Source organism: Phocoena phocoena, chromosome 3 (genome assembly GCF_963924675.1).
Source record: "Phocoena phocoena chromosome 3, mPhoPho1.1, whole genome shotgun sequence".
Taxonomy (NCBI): domain Eukaryota; kingdom Metazoa; phylum Chordata; class Mammalia; order Artiodactyla; family Phocoenidae; genus Phocoena; species Phocoena phocoena.
Window position 1 is genome coordinate 62,136,884 of NC_089221.1, and position 23,825 is coordinate 62,160,708.

The window sequence follows — 23,825 nt, forward strand, 5'->3', positions numbered from 1 at the left end:
CCATACAAAATTTAAGACTTTTTGTTCTAGTTCTGTAAAAAATATCATTGGTAATTTGATGGAGATTGCATTCAATCTGTAGATTGCTTTGGGTAGTATAGTCATTTTCACAATATTGATTCTTCCAATCCAAGAACATGGTATATCTCTCCATCTCTTGGTATCATCTTTAATTTCTTTCATCAGTGTCTTATAGTTTTCTGCATATAGGTCTTTTGTCTCCCTAGGTAAGTTTATTCCTAGGTATTTTATTCTTTTTGTTGCAATGGTAAATGGGAGTGTTTCCTTAATTTAGTGTATAGGAATGCAAGAGACTTCTATGCATTAATCTTGTATCCTGCAACTTTACCAAATTCATTGATTAGCTCTAGTAATTTTCTGGTGGCATCTTTAGAATTCTCTATGCATAGTATCATGTCATCTGCAAACAGTGACAGTTTTACTTCTTCTTTACCAATTTGTATTCCTTTTATTTCCTTTTCTTCTCTGATTGCCATGGCTAGGACTTCCAAAATTATGTTGAATAATAGTGGAGAGAGTGGACATCCCTGTCTTGTTCCTGATCTTAGAGGAAATGCTTTCAGTTTTTCACCATTGAGAATGATGTTTGTGTGGGTTTGTTGTATATGGCCTTTATTATGTTGAGGTAGGTTCCCTCTATGCCCACTTTCTGGAGAGTTTTTTTTATCATAAATGGGTGTTGAATTTTGTCAAAAGCTTTTTCTGCTTCTATTGAGATGATCATATGGTTTTTATTCTTCAATTTGTTAACACGGTGTATCACGTTGATTGATTTGCATATATTGAAGAATCCTTGCATCTCTGGGTTAAATCCCACTTGATCATGGTGTATGATCCTTTCAATGTGCTGTTGGATTCTGATTGCTAGTATTATGTTGAGAATTTCTGCATCTATATTCATCAGTGATACTGGTCTGTAATTTTCTTTTTTTTGTAGTATCTTTGTCTGGTTTTGGTATCAGGGTGATGGTGGCCTCATGGAATGAGTTTGGGAGTGTTCCTTCTTCTGCAGTTTTTTTGAAGAGTTTGAGAAGGATGGGTGTTAGCTCTTCTCTAAATGTTTGATAGAATTCACCTGTGAAGCCATCTGGTCCTGAACTTTTGTTTGCTGGAAGATTTTTAATCAGTTTCAATTTCATTACTTGTGATTGGTCTGTTCATATTTTCTGTTTCTTCCTGGTTCAGTCTTGGAAGGTTATACCTTTCTAAAAATTTGTCCATTTCTTCCAGGTTGTCCATTCTATTGGCATAGCGTTGCTTGTAGTAGTCTCTTAGGATGCTTTGTATTCCTGTGGTGTCTGTTGTAACTCCTCCTTTTTCATGTCTAATTCTATTGATATGAGCCCTCTCTTTTTCTTGATGAGTCTGGCTAATGGTTTATCAATTTTGTTTATCTTCTCAAAGAACCAGCTTTTAGTTTTATTGATCTTTGCTATTGTTTTCTTTGTTTCTATTTCATTTATTTCTGCTCTGATCTTTATGATTTCTTTCCTTCTACTAACCTTTGTTTTGTTTGTTCTTCTTTCTCTAGTTCCTTTAGGTGTAAGGTTAGACTGTTTGAGATTTTTCTTGTCTCTTCAGGTAGGCTTGTATTGCTATAAACTTCTCTCTTAGAACTGCTTTCGCTGCATCCCATAGGTTTTGGATTGTCATGTTTTCATTGTCATTTGTCTCTAGGTATTTTTTGATTTCCTCTTTGATTTCTTCAGTGATCTCTTGGTTATTTAGTAATGTATTGTTTAGCCTCCATGTATTTGCGTTTTTTACATTTTTTTCCCTGTAACTGGTTTCTAATCTCATAGCGTTGTGGTCAGAAAAGATGCCTGATATGATTTCAATTTTCTTAAATTTACTGAGGCTTGATTTGTGACCCAAGATGTGATTGATCTATCCTGGAGAATGTTCCGTGTGCACTTGAGAAGAAAGTGTAATCTGCTGTTTTTGGATGGAATGTCCTATAAATATCAATTAAATCTATCTGGCCTACTGTGTCATTTAAAGCTTCTGTTTCCTTATTTATTTTCATTTTGGATGATCTGTCCATTGGTGTGAGTGAGGTGTTAAAATCCCCCACTATTATTGTGTTACTGTTGATTTCCTCTTTTATAGCTGTTAGCAGTTGTCTTATGTATTGAAGTGCTCCTATGCTGGGTGCATATATATTTATAATTGTTATATCTTCTTCTTGGATTGAACCCTTGATCGTTATGTAGTGTCCTTCCTTGTCTCTTGTAACATTTTTTATTTTAAAGTTTATTTTATCTGAGTATTGCTACTCCAGCTTTCTTTTGACTTCCATTTGCATGGAATATCTTTTTCCATCCCCTCACTTTCAGTCTGTATGTGTCCCTAGGTCTGAAGTGGGTCTCTTGTAGACAGCATATAGGTGAGTCTTGTTTTTGTATACATTCACCAAGCCTGTGTCTCTTGGTTGGAGCATTTAAACCATTCACATTTAAGGTAATTATCAAACGCTATGTTCGTATTACCATTTTCTGAATTGATATGGGTTTGTTTTTGTAGGTCCTTTTCTTTTCTTTTGTTTACCACTTAGAGAAGTTCCTTTAGTATTTGTTGTAGAGCTGGTTTGGTGGTGCTGAATTCTCTTAGCTTTTGCTTGTCTGTAAAGCTTTTGATTTCTCCATCGAATCTGAATGAGATCCTTGCCGAGTAGAGTAATCTTGGTTGTAGGTTCTTCCCTTTCATCACTTTAAATATGTCATGCCACTCTCTTCTGGCTTGTAGAGTTTCTGCTGAGAAATCAGCTGTTAACTTTATGGGAGTTCCCTTGTATGTTACTTGTCATTTTTCCCTTGTTGCTTTCAATAATTTTTCTTTGTCTTTAATTTTTGTCAATTTGATTACTATGTGTCTCAGCGTGTTTCTCCTTGGGTTTATCCTGCCTGGGACTCTCTGCACTTCCTGGACTTAGGTGGCTATTTCCTTTCCCGTGTAAGGCAAGTTTTTGACTATAATCTCTTCAAATATTTTCTCAGGTCCTTTCTCTCTCTCCTCTCCTTCTGGGACCCCTATAATGCGAATACTGTTGGCATTTAATGTCCCAGAGGTCTCTTAGGCTGTCTTCATTTCTTTTCATTCTTTTTTCTTTATTCTGTTCCGCAGCAGTGAATTCCACCATTCTGTCTTCCAGGTCACTTATCCGTTCTTCTGCCTCAGTTATTCTGCTATTGATTCCTTCTAGTGTATTTTTCATTTCAGTTATTGTATTGTTCATCTCTGTTGTTTGTTCTTTAATTCTTCTAAGTCTTTGTTAAATATTTCTTGCATCTTCTCGACCTTTGCCTCCATTCTTTTTCTGAGGTCCTGGATCATCTTCACTCTCATTATTTTGAATTCTTTTTCTGGAAGGTTGCCTATCTCCACTTCATTTAGCTGTTTTTCTGGGGTTTTATTTTGTTCCTTCATCTGGTACATAGCCCTCTGCCTTTTCATCTTGTCTATCTTTCTGTGAATGTGGTTTTTGTTCCACAGGCTGCAGGATTGTAGTTCTTCTTGCTTCTGCTGCCTGCCCTCTGGTGGATCCAAACACACTGTGCTTTAATTCTAAATTTCAGCACAGCCCTTATTTTTTGCCAGTCTTGCACAGAGAACTCACTTGTTAGTTCTGTGATTTGCTTAAATTATTATTTACTTATGATTTACTCTAATAAATCATATGACTTAATTAAATATCAAATATTAACCATAATACAATGCTCAGCTCAAGCCCTAATTGTTCCATTCTACTGTACCTGACCAACTCTAGCCCATAATGATGTTAGTCACATTCCATTTTTACATTCCCTATAATTTAATTTTCATAATATTATTTAACTTTATGCATTCAACATGATTACTTAATTTTATTCTTATGCACCATGTAAACAGCATAGTGCTAAGTCTGGACAATAATTTTTTTGCATGTTTTTGCATGATTTTTTAAAAATATAAATAACTTTTGAATTCTCTGTTGCCTTAATAGCACAAGTGAGTTAGTTATTTGTGCCTATAATTATGTGATAATAAATACTTTTACGTTTTAAAATATTTAAAAATCTGCATAAGAAGTCATGTCATTTGACACATTTTCCATTATCTCCTGAGATAAATCAATGTTTCACTGAGAAATGCTAGTATAATTGATTCTAATAAATGAAAATTGGTAAGAGTTTGAAATAAAAATTGACTTGAAGCATCTAAAAGACAGCAATAGGAAGGTACAGATATAAAATTTAATATGACTGATCTGAAAATTTCCAATTTCTCTTAATTTGAGTGTTTTGACCAGAGTTAAGTAAAACTGCCACAAATAAGAACTTCTTGGTTAGACAGCTTTGAATTCTAGGAATAGTGAGTGATTACCATGGTGTCATCAATATCAAGACCCAAGAGTACATGCTTATATGTGGTGCTGCACTCTGGCTCTGCATCAGAATGACCTCCACAATGCCATGGTCCTACCCTTCCTCTCTTCTACAATTTGACAGGTGAGGTATGAATAGCTGAGTCATCTTCTCCCCGCAGGTTCTAGACATGAGGTGGTATACAGAATAATGGATCCCCAAAAGTGTCTAAGTCCTACCCACAGAATCTAAAATTGTTAAACAGCTGAGTTTGAGATGAGATTTTCCTGGAATGTCTGCGTGGGCCAATGTAATTGTACAGATCCCATAAGTGAAAGAGGGAGGCAGGAGAGTCAGTGTCATAGTGATGCAGTGTATGGACAACTTAGTCATTGCTGGCTTTGAGCCAAGGAATGTGGGCAGCCTCTAAAAGTTGGAAAAGGCAAGAAAAAGGATTTTCCCCTAGAGCCTCTAGAAAAAATCACAGCTGTGCTGACACACTGATTTTAGATCAGTAAGACTCATTTTGGACTTTGACCTCCAGAACTGTAAGAAAATAAATTTGCATTGTTATAAGCCACCAAATGTGTGGTAATGTAGCAGTAACAGGGAGCTAATAAAAGTAATTATAATGTCGAGTTGCAAACTACTGTTCTGAATTCTTGTGTTGTAAAACCCATCTGTGGAGTCTATGGTATAATGTTTATTTGCATACATCTTTCAATGGCTGATCTGTGATGAGAGGCATCAACAATTCTGCTTTCTGTATAGTATTTTCTCATTGGACTTAAGCTCCAAATAGCATAGACACTAATAATTTGAGTGGCTTTCATACTGGATAGTTACTTGTCAGAATCATTTGGAAGACTGGTTTATAAAAAATTCCCCTCCCCTAATACTTTTTTTTTTCTTTTTTTTTTTTTTTTTTGCAGTACGCGGGCCTCTCACTGTTGTGGCCTCTCCCGTTGCGGAGCACAGGCTCCAGACGCGCAGGCTCAGCGGCCATGGCTCACGGGCCCAGCCGCTCCGCGGCATGTGGGATCTTCCTGGACCGGGGCACAAGCCCGTGTCCCCTGCATCGGCAGGCGGACACTCAACCACTGCGCCACCAGGGAAGCCCACTTTCTTTATTTTTAATGAACACACTAAGTTGGCTTTGATCCATTTGGTTAACAGACAGGTACTGAGAACCAATGAAAACAATAAAAGATGAACTGTCTTCCAAAGGCTCCAATTTAATGTACTGCATATTACCTAAGACTACTTCTTAACCCTTAGTATGTATTAGTTTTTCTTATAAAATATGCATACAAAAAACATTTTGGGGCTTCCCTGGTGGTGCAGTGGTTTAGAATCTGCCTGCCGATGCAGGGGACACGGGTTCAGGCCCCGGTCCAGGAAGATCCCACGTGCCATGGAGCGGTTGGGCCCGTGAGCCATGGCCGCCGAGCCTGCAAGTCCGGAGCCTGTGCTCCGCAATGAGAGAGGCCACAGCAGTGAGAGGCCCACGTACTACAAACACACACACACACACACACACACACACACACACACACAAAAAAAAAACATTTTCTGTGAATTCTATACAAGCCGAAAGGGGATTATAGTAGCCAGACACTTGGGTGATGAGACCCAAGACAGAGAAGTTTCCATGGGGGAAAATGAAGGAACCAAGAAAAATACTGGATGGGGCAGAACAAGTTTAGGACAATGAAACATCTAGGCAAGAGAAGGAGAGGGTAGGTATTACATGAGTAATAATCCTGAAGCAACTCTTAACAATGTTACAGTTTTTTCCAGCACCATCTTTTTCTGAAACAAGCACAATAAAAAAGTCAGATTTTCAAAAAGGTTATAGTGAGTCTCTGAATCTGAATTCTTAACCATTTTACAAGCACTCACCTAAAAGTTAACATCATAACTCCTGGGATAAATAATGCAGATGTACCAGTGGGTGCTTATGCAACCAGGTCTACATGAGAAAAACGAAACCACCAGAGATATAAGCAAATACTGCTCAGAACAAACTCAATTCAGTCTGTGCTGGTTTGACAGAAATGTATGTAGAATGGCAAAATGCTTCTTGGTGGAAATTTCACATCTGTCAATTATTTTATAGAAGGCATTCAGTATTATCATCCAAGATAAAAGGATTCTTCTCTGAAGATTCGGCAGCATTAGTAATTTCCTCTGTCAAGGACTATAAACCTCCATGGAAGCTCTACTGTACTCTTGTTTATGGTCTCTGTTTCCAAAAGGCTGTAAGATGCACTCAAAACTGTAACCATGGCTTACTTTTTTTTTTTTTTCATGGCTTACTTTTTTAATTTGCTGCCGCTCATACCATAATGTTCTGAATATGGAAGACATTCCCTTCAAGTTTATTAATAGAATGTTCAGGTTAAAAAAAGCTTTCACTAAAAAAACCATAACCTCCAAAGCTTTTTACTAGAAGCAAAAGAGAACTAGCACTACCCATAGATATGGAGTCTGCAAAGAATGTGAAGAACTTTAACCTACATTAACTATTCTATCCAAACTATTCTTGGAGATCTGAGAGAACTGAGAAATTTCATATAACTATGATATGTAATTTTTATGTTTAATCTAACACCTGCTCAGATCATTTCACAGCCACTTGATATATAATAGCACTTTTTGGTTGAGAGCTTTGAAATAAGTACTGAGCCACATATCTATAAAACTATACTCTGAAAAGCATACTGGTGAATTTCAGAATACATACAATCTGGTCAAGTATTAAAAAAAGATATACACTATGATTCCCTCTACCCATTTATTGAAAGACTGGTGAATTGATAACCTTCTCCAGATGTGTAACGTTCTTTTAAAAATTAATTAAAAGGTACTGTTTTCTGAGGAAGAAACAGTTAAAAGAAGTCAGACACTAATTTCTGAGAGTTTCCTTTAAACTGTTCTATTTCTCCCCTGAGTGTTTAAAATTAGCAAGGCATTCAAACTTGTTGGGTGGTACCTCTATGCGTTTTAGCAAATAGAAGCTACGTAAAACTTCAAATTCCTTTTTTCTTTCCAAAACCCTTGGGAAAATTTCTGATTCAAATTAAATATTATAGAAGGTATAAGACTAAATTGACAGTGGCTGACATGTGTTTACAATCCACCTAAAATTTGCTTTTGTGACTAAGTTGTTTGATGTAATCCCCAGAAGTAAAACAGGCAGGTATTTGAACATTTTCTGGCACAAAACACATCTCTGTCACAAAGCAGTATCTTAATCTCAAATTCATATTTAGAATCACTACTTTGAGTAGCACTGCCACTGCACAAGGCCTGTATGAATCTTCACACTGTGTGTTATCACCCAATGACAAACTTGACGTTTTATGAAGGGCCAGCCCCCTTTCACACTGACATCCTCTGTACCCTGAGTAAATAACTAACAATTCATTTCCTAACCTTGACTGTAGAGTCCAGCCTTTCCACCACTCTTTTTTTTTCTTCTTTCCAAACAAGTGACAAAGAACAAGGAAGCTGATTGAAGGGGTCCATTATGTATCAACTTAAAGAAAGGCAAAGTGATTGATGAAACTAGCAGTCACCTTCACTGCTAGCTACTGCACCTGTATCCTTTTTGTCAAATGACCTGAAAATCCTGCTGACAGTTTAACATTCACTACAAGGATACACAGTATAGAACTACAGTTTTCGATATTTCTATTTGCAATGAAATCTTTAGAGACATGATTTGAAAACAGAAGTTAAACTTTATAATTTTCTAAGGTTTACATTTTCCTCTTATGTAGTCACTGTTTGCTATTAACTTGCTTTGCAAAACTACTGTCATGGGGGTGCGTGGAGTGAGGAGGAGGAGGATGGTAGGCAACATGAATGCTTATTTTAAACTTTATATTTTTGTTTTGTTGGCAGAGGCAAGATTGTTAGCAGGATTCCTTCTGCCAAATTATTGGATGAATTACAATTAATTGTACTGCTAGAAGAGGTAGGATGGTCAACATCTCAAAAAATAATTATTAATTAAAAGTAAAAATGCAGCATTCTAAAAAAAATAGTACTTTATCTAAACAACCTAAAGTTGTTTCTCAACCTTCAATAGGTGATGGGCTGAGTGAATTCATTGCATAACCAAGTAACTAAGAATTTCTTCTGTGGATGGGTAAGTTTACCTAAATTAAAGAACTCATGTTCAGTCACAAGCTTACTGTGTTGGAAATAAAAATTTCACTAGGCAACAGTAACACAATTGAGAGCCAGAAAATCTCAAAAGAAGCCACTGTTCTCTGTGTGGACATAGCACCATTTCCTCTGGGCATTTATTACCTGTTAAAAACCAATCTTTTGGTGAGTGGCAGTTCAGGGTTTTCGAGAGCAAGCTGCAATATTTCTTCAGGTCTGCAGAGTCATAATTAAAGCTGAACTGAGCGGAATTGGAGAGGGAAGGTCAGTGAGGTGCCGTATGAGAGATGAGGCTGGGCTGATGGGCACCAAATGAACAAATTATGATGGGCCCCACTCAATGTGATGAGGTCAAATGCTTGTTTCTACCCACTGACAGTTCAATTTCCCTGAAATGTCTCTCGGTTCTCTATGAGCTAATTATGAATGAAAAGTTATCAACTGCCCATGCCAAAGGGGGCTTAAATACTATTTTGTGGAGTTCTTAATGTCAAAATATTGTTCAAAACAGCATACTGTCCCACTCCAAATACAATGTGTGGGTTAATCTAAATACCAGTGAAACACATCAGTTTTCCTCAGGTTTTTCACAGTGTATACAATAAAGCAAATTCTCCAGCACTTGTCAGCAGCTTAAACAATAAATTTTTTTTTTTAATTTAAAACAATAAAAAAGGAGATAATTTTATCAGGTAAGTCTACATTATACTTACAACTCACTTTCATGGTAATAGCAGTACACTGCTTATAGTTTTGCATATCACAGGCTACAAAATCTTCAGATAGAACTATGTATTTTTTTCAGGAATGATGCTACTGAATTATTAGCTTCTAGGCATCAATACTCAGATTTACTCCAGCATACAGATTTATTATACAAAATCAGCTCAAGAGCCACTGACAAAACGTAAATTCCATTTATGGAACCACTTTTTGAGGAACAATTTTCCACAGCCTGCATTTATGATGGACAATTATTTTCCTTCTCTTTGAATCCTGTGATGGATGATAAATAGTTGACAGAACTAATAAGGATCCTACTAATTAAAAAAATGTCTATTGCTTCAATTAATAATACAAAAACAGATGAAAATGATAAAATTTGCGGAGACCCTACTATGTGCCAATCACTATGCAAGGGACTTTCATGTAAGGATGTTTAACACAGTAAGTAGTCTGATAGCTTTCTAACAATATACAACACATATAAAAGCTTTGGATCAATGTCCTGAGGTTAGAGGGTATATCACACTAAAAATAGTATCTGTATAAAATAAAATATAGCACTGAGCTTAAATTGTAAGAAGAATTATAAAATATGTAAACATAACGCACCTGAAAATAACACATGTCAACTTTCTCACTGCCATTAGATGAAAAGGAATTTTGGAATGGGCTCTTTAAGAATAGATTTCAAGTATAAACATAAGAAGTACTTGCTGGAAGTGGGGCAGAGAGAGGGAAAGATCAATTATGATGCAGGTAAAGATAACCGGATATCAAAAAATGAGCCTGAAGTAGGGAAAAACTTTTGCCATTTAAAAACATCATATGTAGATATGTATGCATGCATATTTTTGGTAATTTACCTATAATGAAAAAGTTTTTAATATTAAGCATTGTTTCTACATTTGATATAATATACTTAGATATACAATGTCAACTTATATGATTCCTTACGAAATATTATATATATATATATATTCATGTTTAGAGATCACAATTTAATTCGTTTATTAAAAGATCCCTTCTGGAAGTTGATTTTTTTCTAATTCTTATTGTAATTGCATTGTTCTAATCTTGTATTATAAAGGCAGCTGCTTGCCTATCATTTGTACTTTCCTCGTTAATCCTGACTCAGTGAATTAACCTTTAATTACAGCCGTTAAAATTGAAATGAGCCTCTTGTCTGGCTGGGGCTGCCCCCTTTCAGTGCATGACTCTGATGAAAATTTTTAGGGTCAATGAATATGTCCCATGTCATGTCTGATAGCTGCTAAAGATGTGAGGAGGTAAATGTTACCTTAGAAAGATGTGCTTTAAATTTTTAGGAGATCTGCTTTATCGATGGGAAAATAAAATAAAAATGACAATTTCAGTTTCTCAGTTTACCATGCTGTATTTTTAGCTTAATTGAGAGCATATAAGAAATATAAAGAATGGGTTAGGGCTTCCCTGGTGGCGCAGTGGTTGAGAGTCCGCCTGCCAATGCAGGGGATACGGGTTCGTGCCCCGGTCCGGCTGGGCCCGTGAGCCATGGCTGCTGAGCCTGCGCGTCCGGAGCCTGTGCTCCGCAACGGGAGAGGCCACAACAGTGAGAGGCCCGCGCACCGCAAAAAAAAAAGAATGGGTTATTAAGATATATTTAGTCAAACAATTTAAAACAATAACTTATTCTCCATTTTAGCCTTAAGTGTTACATGTTATAATAAAAGAAATATGTAAGGATCACAACTACTGTTTAGATAGGTGCTTGATAGGAATAATAAACTAACAGATTATCAATACAGTCCTTTAAACTGACATCAGCGGGAATGGATTCTACAATATAATAATGAAGCTGGAAAACAGTAAAGATTAATCTCATTCATTTAATACACTTTTGATGAGCACCTATTACGTATCAAGCACTGGAAACAGAAAGGCCAATAAGAAGGCCCTGTCCTATCTTCCAGGGACCCAGAGTCTAAGTTTTATCATATTAATATGTTTTAATAAAAAAGGTAAGGCACCTTTCCCCTGCGCTAACGCTGATGTTGACTAAAGTCACTTGCCGTCTCCCACTTTATTCCCCATAGACTTCTAAAGAGCTAGAACTGAGGGACCTTAGAAACAATCTATTACAGTCTTCTAATTTCACAGATGACAACCTGAACAGAACTCAAATTTTGATGTACTAGCTTAAATTTACAAGATAACTTTGGCAGGGCACATGTTCAGTGAAGCATGAATGCCAAAATCTTCAGAAATAAATGAGTTTCCAAAATTATGTATTTTTAAAAACTTACTCTGAATATTTTCAAGTGTACACAAAAGCACAGAGAATCATATAAAGAAAAACTAGGTGCTCATCACTAAGTTTCAAAAAGTTATCAACATTTGTCCAATCCTGTTCAATCTAATCTTTTGCTCTACTTTTGAATTACTTAAAGGAAACTCGAGATATGATCTAATTTCATCAGTAAATATTTTGGTTTGTATATCTAACAGATAAAGACGTGTCAAGAAAACTTAGAATACTATTACCATACCTAAAAGAAAAAAAAAATTCCTCCAATTTAATGTAAAATACAGTATTCACATTTCCGTGACAATCATATATACGTCTTTTCAGAGTTGGTTTGCTTCAATCAGGATTCAAACAAGATACACACATTACATTTGGTTGGTATCTCTCTTAACCTAAATTATGCATGTTAAAGAAGAACTTACTGAATTTTTTTTTTTTTTTTAGCAGAAGTGTATAGTAGATCTGCAGTAATAATTTAGCATTTGGGGGAGATATTTATATATTCAGTAATGTGGAACAGCTGCAAATGTAGAGAAATAACCCTTTATTGATAGGCCTATAAAAGCTGTCTGTAATTACATTCCTGAATGATTTGAATAACAGTGTGTCTGATATATTTTAAGATAAGTGGCTTTTACTTTTCTTTGATATTAGGGTCATATACTGTACTTATCTATACTTTTACTCCATGTTCTCCTCTCTCTGGTAATAAATTAATTTCTTAGTGTTAGTTTGGCATGTGCCCTAAAGCTAAATTCATTTTCTTTTCCTTTGCAGAGAAACAAAGTTTTTCTACGTATTACAATAATATTTTTCATGTTTAGGCCAGGTTCCTCATGTTAAAAGGTTAAATACTAATAAATAATACTTAATAGAATGGAAAATCAATTCTCCATACCATGCCTTGTCCTATGTTCAGAAAATTTCTGGCAAGCTTTTTAAAGAGGAACAGAGGTAACAGAAGTTAACTTGACTGATGTATGAATAAATAATAATTAATACATGATTGGCCAATGCACATTTTAATCTAAGATATCTTAAAGCTTAAAAACAGTATTTTTCACTGCAAATATCACAATTCAACACAAGCAACAAAATTTGCAACATGGCAGTTGATAGTAACACAACATTCAATCAACTTCGAATGTGGAAAATAAAATTGCCAGAAAAGATTAAATCCTCTTTAAACAAATGGAATTTTAAAACCTCTTATTTCCTATTGTAGTAATATAATTATAATAAATGAAAGCTAAAAACCATAATCTTAGGAAAGAATTCTCAAGTGAACTGCCTCAGCCCTGAAGAGGGAACCCACAGCAAGGGACAGGAACTATTCACCATAAAATAGAAGGAAGAGAAAAAGAAAGGCCCAGGCCTTCTTTACCAACACCTCTTTAATCCTTCCATTTCTTACAAATTTATACACATATTTTCTTTTTTTTGATGGTGACCTTTTTTTTTTGCCATAATAATTACTAGTTAATTAATAATTACAATTGTCATCTGATACAGCGGATTTTTCATTGTGGAACATTCATTTCTTAGACTGGCATATATTTGCTTAAGCCAAATAAAAAATATTTTTACAATAAAAAGGCTGCAATTAAAAATAACAATGTCTTTTTAAAAAGTAGCTCCTAAAAAAAAAAAAAGTAGCTCCTTTTAATAATCTAGGAAAGGGAGAGATGATAATGGTCTGTTACTAACTATGAGACCTCTGAAGTAGCACAGAAATAAAAAGATGAAGCAGTAGTATGGCATACCGTAAAGGTTAATTTAAAAATTAAAGCAACTCATACCTAGAAGAGAACTGAATAAAAGAATAAGATGGGACATGGCTGGGCGATGGAAGCACAAAATACTGTCAAGCTTTAATTAAAAAATGTTTTCAATTTAAGCAGACCCAGGCCAGTGACTTTTCATTATTTTTAACACAGTTCCATGACTACTGACATTTTCATCAGAACAAATAAAGGATTTTTCCCCAATTTAAAATGACAAAATTATTTTTAATTTTAACTTATAATTTCTTCCTCCTCTAAAGTCAAAGAAATTTGATCTTAGCTGGACTTGTCTCTTAGCCTGAGGCTTAAATACACCTTAAGTTTTTAAAGTGTAAAAAAATATATATTTAAAAAAATATGGTTCTTCCACCATATTAGAAAACAATCTTTATCACAGACATATTATCATTTGTTTCGAGAATGAGACTACATATTCATGAAATGTCTGGTACATGACTTAGTAAAACACTTGTATTCAACAAAAACTCTCGCAAAGCAATCTGTCCTTGTAGACAAACTAGAAGGAAGCTGGCACTCTGGCAGTAGAAGACAAGCAGACTGGAAAACAAGACTAAAATGCCCTAGCCTAGATCAATTTTAAAAAAGAGAAAGACCTACCTAAAAGTCCACTTCGGAGAAATGGAAATCAAATTTGATTACAACTGTCCATCACTATCATGTGCAATTATCCTAATAATTCCAAATGCTGGTAAGTTTCAAACTGAGAAAATCAGGTTCTGCATCATTAATTATGGTTTGTTTTTTCTTCATACTGTTTTAAAACTGACAAAGTAACCTCTGTGCCAAAAGCAGGTCTGATAGGTACTCTTGATTTTCCAATTAATTTCCTATAATACAAACTGGGTCAGGATCTCATTCCTAATCATGGATAGTTGTAACTTCAGTAGTTGTCAATCTTTATCAATAGCAAAAGTTATAAGCCTACTTTCCAGCTATTTTTCTATATGCCTTAGAGAAGCTTCATAGAACTAATCAGATGGTGAAATTGGCTTGTGTATAAAAAAATGCCTCTACCTTGCCTCACTCTGCCTGCCTAAGGGCATTACATATGGGTTTCCTTCTTCTTACCTTCAGCCTGTAAATCCTTGAAGGGGTTGGGGGGCCTTAGTTAAGTGGCTTTTTGGTCTTACTGACAGTGTCATCTTTTCGCTGGTCACAGGAAAATTCCATGCTGGCTACCCATAATAACATGCACAGACCTCAGTTTAATGCTGCTGTTGCTACTGTCTTTACTGTGACATTGTGAGGCTTTATTTCTTCATTAAGTGATGAAGTGATGCTCCACAGCACCAATTCAAGGAAAGCAGAAGGTGAACAGCATGTACTCAAAATTATCCTTTTACTTCTTGTTAGAGGAAAAGAAGTTCAGATATCTAAATTCTAAACTGTGTTCAATGTCAAAAGTTAACTCCTGCAAGATCTTAAGCTACTATTGTATAGAGGGACTGTGGAGTTTAGCCAATATAAAATAATAGTGTTTATGTACGGAGTCAGAGAAATAATGACAACTTGTATCTATAGAAATACCCAAAGGGCAAAACTATGTTACAAAATGAAAGTACTCAGTATACTGTAGTTACACACTTTTGAGTCAATTTTTCTTTTTTCTTTTGTTCTTACTCAACTGGAAACTCCCTGAGGGCAGGAACCTAGCCCATCTTGTACACAACTATATCTTTGGCACCTCCTCCTATTCTGGCCTGAATAAACACTTGTTGAGTGAATAAAACACTTAATTGGCATATGTGTAGTAAGGAATCTGGTCTCAAAGAGAGATCTGGACTTTGTTGAGAAGTAACCTCTAAAGCCTTGGAATCTCCTGAGTAATGGGAGTGCCTTTATTATTCATGGTGGGCCCCTAGGGGACCATACTTGATAGTTTACGCCAACAGTGATTCCTAGGGGGCCCCTAGATAGCTTTGCTAAGCAGGTAACTCAAGATGGAAGCTTGGCCACACCAGAAAAGACCCACCGTATGATTAGAGCATTGGGGCTCTGGGCCCCTGATATCAGCCTGACCTGGAGGGGAGGGTGGGAGAGTGAGTTCAACCATGAGGCAACAATTCAGTCAACAGCGCCTATTTAGTAAAGCCTCAATAAAAACCCTAAGCTTGGTGAGCTTCCCTGGTTGGCAGTACTCCTGTATATACAACCAACTTTGATTGATGCAAGGAGGGTAACCCCGAAGCTTTGAGTATGAAACCCAACCAGAATCTCCTCCATCCATCTCTTCCTTTGGTTGATTCTAATTCGTGCCCTACTGTGATAATAAAACTGCAATCCTACGTAGAGTGCTTTCCTGAGTTCTGTGATTGATCTAGTGAATTATCATACTTGAGGGTGGTTTTAGGAAACCCTTAAACTTGCAGTTGGCCTCAGTAGTCTTGGACAGATTTATCAGTCTGGAGGACTCTGCCCTAATATCAAGTTTGGCTACCTCCAAGTAGCATAGTGTATTAAATTGGGGTTTCCTTCTTGCAACTCTGGTGTCTCTTTCATGGACTGTTCTTGGAATTACTTACTACTCCTCAATATATTACCACTGTACTCTATAAAGACTGCTTTTCTTAACGAACCTTCCTACAGCCTCCTAAGTTAAATTCCACTTAGGGACTGTGATCCATGAGGATCAAATTGGATATATTATGGCAGCTAAGTCAGTGCTTCCTCACTAATGTACCACAGACGGGTTAGAGGTATGCTGTGCTATTGCCTCTGCCATTAACCTCAGAAAAGTCAGGTGGCACCTGTGGTGACTGGAGCTCCTGGGGTGGTTGCCTTCCATCTCCTGCAGCATCTCTGTTTACCCCAGAGCACACTACAAGTATTACCACTTTTCTATATGTACCAACACATGAAAAAGAAATCATTACTATAATTTTCTCATGACAGTATGTCACCAACATACTTCTCCAGCATCAGACTTGGTCTCCCTCCCCTTCTTTTCTCCCTCCCCTTCTTTTCTCATCCTCTCCAGAAGCCTAATATTCTGAGGATTGCTATTTCTGAGTTCCTGGGGTTTGATATGTAACAATTTAGAAACTCTTAGCCTAACAATAATCTAGTAAAAAAAATTCACTAGTAATTCACTAAAAATTCAGTTTGTTCACTGAAACACTATAGCAAGAACTAAAATGTTTATTTTTGGCCATCTCTAGGCCAATTGCCAATTAGTCCCATGGAAGACTGAAATAAATACTGTGTTTACACGTCACCTGTATCACACAGTTTGAAAAAATAAGGCCTTTTCTTACAATGATTATAATATTTACTAGAAATTATGCTTTAAAAATCTCTGTGTTCTGAATATACAATTCAAAGGGTAAAAACGAATAGTGAAATTTTTCATTTGAAAAATATTTAGTGTGAAAAAAGGAAATGTTTTTCGGATTTCACTGTAAATATTTTGGTAATTTCAAAAAATAAAACCTACCCATATTGTACCAAACTCATAAAGAAAATAAACTTAATAACTCACTGAAATAAAAATCATCTATGAAACAAAAGTCATAACATAAGCTAAAAAATGTTTCATCTATTTATTTTCATGAACGTTCAAATCATCCCGGCATAACTAATTTCACTGCTTCAAAATTCCATAGATTCACAGAATATTAGGGTTAAAAGGAAACATGGAGATCTACCTTGCCATCATTTTAGAGTTGAGAAAACCAAATGACTTGCTCAATATAATTAGTAGTATTGATTCAGAAAGACAGACATTAAACATTAGATGTCAATAAAAAGGAATCCTACTCATTCATATACATGCTTACCCTATTAAAAAATGGCTGCTTTTAGGATAATATATATATTACACCTTGACTAGAGAAACTCTGGAAAATATTGAAAAATATAAAGAAGAATATAAATCATCCATAATCTCATCACTCAGAAAACCTCTGTTAACAGTATAACACACTTCCTTCTATTCTTTCATTTTCCTTACATTTTAAAAGCACAGTGTGAGTATACAATTTTATAAAATTGAGATAAAATAAGTAATATTTTGGATTCTGTTTCACCACTTAATTTTATACCACATTTTCCCACCTCATTCAAAGATTTAATAAAAACATCTTAAAGATTATACACTATTCTAGGGCTTCCCTGGTGGCGCAGTGGTTGAGAATCTGCCTGCTAATGCAGGGGACACGGGTTCGAGCCCTGATCTGGGAGGATCCCACATGCCGCGGAGCAACTAGGCCCGTGAGCCACAACTACTGAGCCTGCGTGTCTGGAGTCTGTGCTGTGCAACAAGAGAGGCCGCGATAGTGAGAGGCCCGCACACCGCGATGAAGAGTGGCCCCCGCTTGCCACAACTAGAGAAAGCCCTTGCACAGAAACGAAGACCCAACACAGCAAAAATAAATTAATTAATTAATAAACTCCTACCTCCAATGTCTTCTAAAAAAAAAAAAAATCAGGAAATCCTTAGTGTTTAACATGTATCAGGTACTGCTATAAGCATTTCATATATGTTGATTCATTCAACGCTAACAACAATTCTGTGAGATAGGTAGCATTATTATTTTTATTTTACAGATGAAAAAATCGGAGGCACCAAGAAGTAAAATGACCCACCCAAGGTCTCTCATTTTGTAAAGTGGCAGAGCTCTGATTTGAACACAGGCTGTCTGGCTCAAGAGCCTGTGCTTTTAACTGCTATATTAAACTGCTTTGAATGTTTGCAGTTGGCACATGACTGGCGGAAGGGACAGTAAAGTATGTTACCAGCTTTAATGGGTGAAAGCCAGGGATGCTAGATGCTCTACAATGAACAGGGCAGACTCATCCAATAAAAATTGTACCACGTTCCTCACAACTTTCAAATGTCTGGTTGGACATTCATGAGGTGAAAACCTGTTCACCTGGTCCTAGAACACTTTCCATACCAGTACAAAGTAGTTTTTTTGGGGGGTGGGGTGGGTCATTGCATGGTTTTAATGTACTCAATTTTCCAGGAATAACTACCAGAAAAACTGTTTGATGTTTTGGAAAATTATGTTATACCACGACCCATGGTATTTGAGTTGCTAATACAATAATACACCTCTATCAATTTGCATTTATGGCCACCAGCATCATTTAACTACTTCACTACATTTATAATGTAGTCGTGGTCAAGTATTTATGTATCAATGTACTATGTATTATAAATTACTTTTATTTCTTCTTTCTATTGAATTAGGGCAACATGTTGATTTTTAAATCGTGGATGTACCCATCTTTGGATCCTAAATTTAATTTAGGATCCAAAAGACCCCTATATTTGTTGAGGTCCCATACCATTATTGGGGGTTTTAATTTTTGAGGACTTTTATTTCCTCTGATGTCTTTAGTCTACTTCTTTCTAAATTTGTACACATAATGAGAAAACTTACAATTTGGCTGACTTGTCTTTTGGTACACGGGCCTCTCACTATTGTGGCCTTTCCCGCCGTGGAGCACAGGCTCCGGACGCGCAGGCTCAGCAGCCATGGCCCACGGGCCCAGCCACTCCACGGCATGTGGGATCCTCCCGGACCGGGGCACGAACCCATGTCCCCTGCATCGGCAGGTGGACTCTCAACCACTGCGCCACCAGGGAAGCCCCTGATTCGTCTTTTTAAAGTACCATTTTGAGAGCTGGAGGTGAGATCAGGAGTCACAACATTCTGTACCAGAATATTCAATTTATCTCTACAGGTTCTACTTTTCAAAGTTCCACTTTTTTCTTTGTTTAAAGTTCTAACTGTTTCCTTATTTGACTGTTGCTGGTGAATTTCTGGTTGCCATTCTTATTACTACTACTTGCTTGATCATTTTGTTAGCTTTTGGGGATGAATGTTGTGATTCTCTTCACTTGGCAGTTCTTTTTAAATAAATAAATTTATTTATTTTTGGCTGCATTGGGTCTTCATTGCTGCGCACAGGCTTTCTCTAGTTGTGGCAAGCAGGGGCTACTCTTTGTTGCGGTGCGCGGGCTTCTCATTGCAGTGGCTTGTCTTGTTGCGGAGCATGGGCTCTAGGCGCACAGGCTTCAGTAGCTGTGGCACGTGGGCTCAGTAGTTGTGGCTCGTGGGCTCTAGAGCACAGGCTCAGTAGTTGTGGCGCACAGGCTTAGTTGCTCCGCAGCATGTGGGATCTTCCCGGACCAAGGCTCAAACCCATGTCCCCTGCACTGGCAGGCAGATTCTTAACCACTGTGCCACCAGGGAAGTCTCTGACTTCTTTTTTTGCATACTCTTTGGATAGAGTGCTTTTATTTTCCTTTGAAGAGACCATCCCAATAAATGTTTTCTTTAGGATAAAAAGGTGAATCCTTCAATTACTCTGTGATGAATGAAAACTTACTACAAGCTTTTCTAATCTCAACTGTATTCTTCTTACAGCTAATAAACTATAAGAGTCTACTCAGGGTCCATTATCACATATCATATCACTTCCAAAAATATTAGCTAATATTTACTGAGTGATGACAACGTGCCAGTCACTGTTGTAAGAGCTTCACATTTATTATCTCATTAATCTCGCAAGAATCCTGTGAGGTAGATATTATATTCATAGGAAACTGAGGTGCAGAAAAGTTACTTACCAATTTGCCCAAGGTCACAAAGCTAGTAAGTGGCAAAGCAGGGATCTGCATCCTGGTCATCTGATATCAAACCCAAGTTATTCAGACCTTATTGTCTCCCAACGTTTTAGGGGCCTCCTTTCCCCTCAAAGACTAACTATGCTTCACTATAGATTTTTTGATTACCACTTTCTCTTTACAGCCTACTACAAATGCTCAATAAATATTTATTACTTAAATAAATGAAAGACTTTACTGCTTTCCCCCCATCTCTTCCAATGTGTCTTTTCCTTTTAGCAACAAGAAGGACAAACTAAAATCCCAAATACTGTTCATACTCATTTCTGAGCAGTCAAGAGATAATCACGTTCTACAACTGAAAAACATTATAAGCTTAAGAGTTTTTGCCTATACTTTCTGACTGAGCTGATCAAAGCTGAAGAGAAATGCATGTAGGTCTTTTGAGTATTTCGTTGCACAGCCCTGATATCACATTTGCTTTGAAGGGGGAATTTTTTTGTAACGCTGTGCAAGAATTAGGTACTCTTCTTTCTTACCCCTGGCAGAAGCAGCTCTATGTTCCCTGGCAGCTCAGATCACCAATCATGTACCCTGCAATGCCCTACCAGCCCTGGGAACCACTGATACACCAGATCTATTCAAGCTACCTGTGTGCCCATCAGAACTTACTGTTCTATCTCTTAGTTTGTCAGATTTCCGACATCAAATTAATAGGAGGTCAAGCATATAGACAGATTATGCATCTTAGGCAACATGCTTGATTTAGAGTGAAAGGTCGGTGGATATATAATGCTAACACAAAAAAGATTATTACAGTTTCAGATACGATGACAGGCTGATGGTTTTGGCATTATTTTGAGATAGGCAAGCCTCTTGCCTCATTCCAAGTCATACCCCATAAGTAACATTAAAGAATTTTTTGAGAGACACCAAGGCATGTAAATAAATGTATGAAGATAATGTAAAGAGAAATACAATATTGAATTTTTAAATGAAAACAGTCAGGTATTTTTAGTAGCCTATGATAAAAGAATCGTGTCGTAGGAATAGAATAATTATGGGAATGAAAGTCTGTTAATGTAGACAACAATTTTTATGGCAGAATCTATGTATATAAACTAATTCAATGTGGAAAAGAACCCTTGTATGTTAGAGATATATAACAGTACCAGAGAAAAGTGTACACATGATAAGTAAATGTGGATAACAAAGAGAAGTAAATTGAGATGATAATGGTTTGGACAGAACAAATTAAAGGATATATGTATAACTGATTCACTTTGCTGTACACCTGAAACTAACACAACATTTAAATGAACTATACTCTAATAAAAATTTTTTTAAAAAGATAAAAAATGTTCACAAAATTAAAAGGCCAGATTTGAAACAGACTTGTTAGAGGAAGAACTGTTTGAGACTAAGAATCTACTTCAATTATTTGCATTTTAATAAAAAAGATGCAATGGCATCACTTGAAAACTGAGCTAATGTATTTTGAAAATTACTTACACTGATGACTGATGAAGAAGCTGACAAGTTTAAACCTTCAAGATCAGCTATCAAGCTTGGAGAAAGAGCTGGGGTGGGACGTGCAACTGGAGTGGACACTGGGTTAACTATAAGAAAAGGCTCAAATTAGCAAATGTGCATGAAAATTTAATTCATATTACTAAAAGCAACATTTTAATTTTGCTAGTAAATCTAATTAAATTACTTTGATGAATAAATCTATGACAATTCTATTTAACATCTTGATTTAGTCAAGTTATTATCAAGTCATGGCAGTTAGTCTTAGCTTTCAAAACATAATGGCAAATCCTATAACAAAATAAGAATATAAATATCTTGAGTAATAGTTTTTGAAAATTTTTATCACCTAACATTATCACTAACATTAATCACCCAGTGACTTCACTAAAAGAGGAAGGTAAAGAAACATTTTTTCAGACTAATGTAAAAATAACTATAGCTTTCAAGAGAGTTCTCCAGTTGAGTTATAAGTCTTAAAAGGGTGCTTATTAAATCCTTTCTCTATTTTATTCTCCACTGTAATAATTATAAGGGGCCCAGACTACCTAATTCCCTTCTAATTATACTTTGTCAGCAAAAGCTATGCGCTAGATAGAAATGTTTGATTCTAAAAAAAATTTGAAAATCTTTTGTAAATGCAAATCTGATCATGTTACTCCCTTGCTTAAGACTCTTCAAAGGCTCACAATTGCCTACATGATAAAAGTCCAACTCCTTAATTAAATGCGCAAGGTCCTCTATGATCTAGCTCTGCACTGTCCAATAGAACTTTCTGTGATGATGGAAATGTTCTGTGGCTGTACGTCCAACATGATGGCCACTAGCGCACATACTGAATGTGCTTTTGAAATGTGGTTAGTATGACCAAAGAACTGCATTTAAAATTTTAATTAATTTAAATAGCTACATGTGGCCAGTGGCCACCATACTGGGCAGGTCTAGCCAATTTCATCTCCAATTTCATCAGCCACTCCTATGTTCTAGTTCTACCAAATAAGAGTTCCCAAGATCTTGTTTCATGTCTGAACCTTGTATATCGTATTCCCTCTGCCTAGAAGGTACGTCTTTGCCTTGCTCACCTTGCAACTTCTACCCAGTAAGATACCACTTAGAGGGAAAGCACAGCCTGACTCACTTAAACACAGCTTATATGTGCCTCATTTGTTCCACAGATGTACTTGGACACACTTCTACAACCATACTTCTCTTGTAATACAAATTTGTGTCTTTACATATTTTCATTTCTACTGGTCTGTGTGAGCAGACTTTGACACATTAATTTTTAGTGCTTAGTAATTGCTCAACTGTTTGTCAAATGAAATAAAATTCAAATGTAGAAAAAGTTTTAGCTTCCAACACGTTCTCACGCTAAAACAATACTATAAAGGGAGTAACGTTTACTTCACATGACATCACTTTTCAAAGCATCTTTTTCTCACTTTAGTCTCACAATATCTTGTAAGCTAGGCAGAACAAATGTTAATTCATAAAGTTAGCAATAAATATTTCTTGAACAAGAGAGCAAGGGAGAGAAAAAGAAGTTCAAGATACAGTCCTTGTCTTCAAGTGACTTAAAAGCTAACTGAGGAAAAAAAAGATACTCATGCTTGAAGAAGAAAAAAAATACAATCCATAAGTGATACTGCCAAAAAAGAAAAATTTCAAAGGAAATCTTAAATAAAATCTCAACATACACAATACAAAAAGCAGAGTGGAGACTGGGTGGAGGAGGGAGTGGAGCCATTGGTTGCTCCCTTGCACTCCTAAAGGAGTATGCCCTTAGTGTGAAGCACTGCTACAAATGCCCAGGTCTCCTTAGACATATGTTGAAAACCACTAACAATTAGCAAGTGCCATAGGGAATCGGAAAGAAAAAAAGAATCAATGGGGATAGGGTGGTAAGAGAAGGCTTGGTGAGTAAGAGGGAATGAAGCCCAGTTTTTAAGTAAGGGTAGCATTCAAATAAGAGGAAAGGAAGAAGCTGGTTACTTACTGAAGCTGGTTAGTTACTGAATGAGATCATGTAAACAAAGGCTGAGTGAGAGGTGGGGAATTGTAAAGCTAAGGGGGTTGGATTTATCCTATACACCAAGGAGAACTGTTAAAAATCTACCAAGAAGAGGAATGATATGACATATGGTACTGCAGGATGATTAGCCAGAGGCCAGTGTAAGAGACAGGCTGAAGAACTGGAAAGAGCACTCGGGCTGGCAGTGAGGAGGAATTTACAATAGTTTAGGCATGATGTCACAAGGACTAAAGTAAGATAATGGTAGTGAGCAGGCAGAAAGGGCATTTATATAAAGACATTGCAAACTGAGGCACAGGGAGATTAAAACTTGCAAGAATCATGAAACAAGTGA

General features: G+C 36.4%; 1 protein-coding gene across 1 annotated transcript in view; it reads right to left on the reverse strand.

The window, feature by feature from the left end:
• AP3B1 (adaptor related protein complex 3 subunit beta 1) overlaps positions 1–23,825 on the reverse strand; it is a 276,812-nt gene that overhangs the window by 53,374 nt on the left and 199,613 nt on the right. Inside the window, exon 22 of the mRNA XM_065875497.1 lies at positions 21,442–21,548. Coding sequence (XP_065731569.1) covers positions 21,442–21,548 — 107 coding nt within the window. The remainder of the gene's footprint in view (positions 1–21,441; positions 21,549–23,825) is intronic.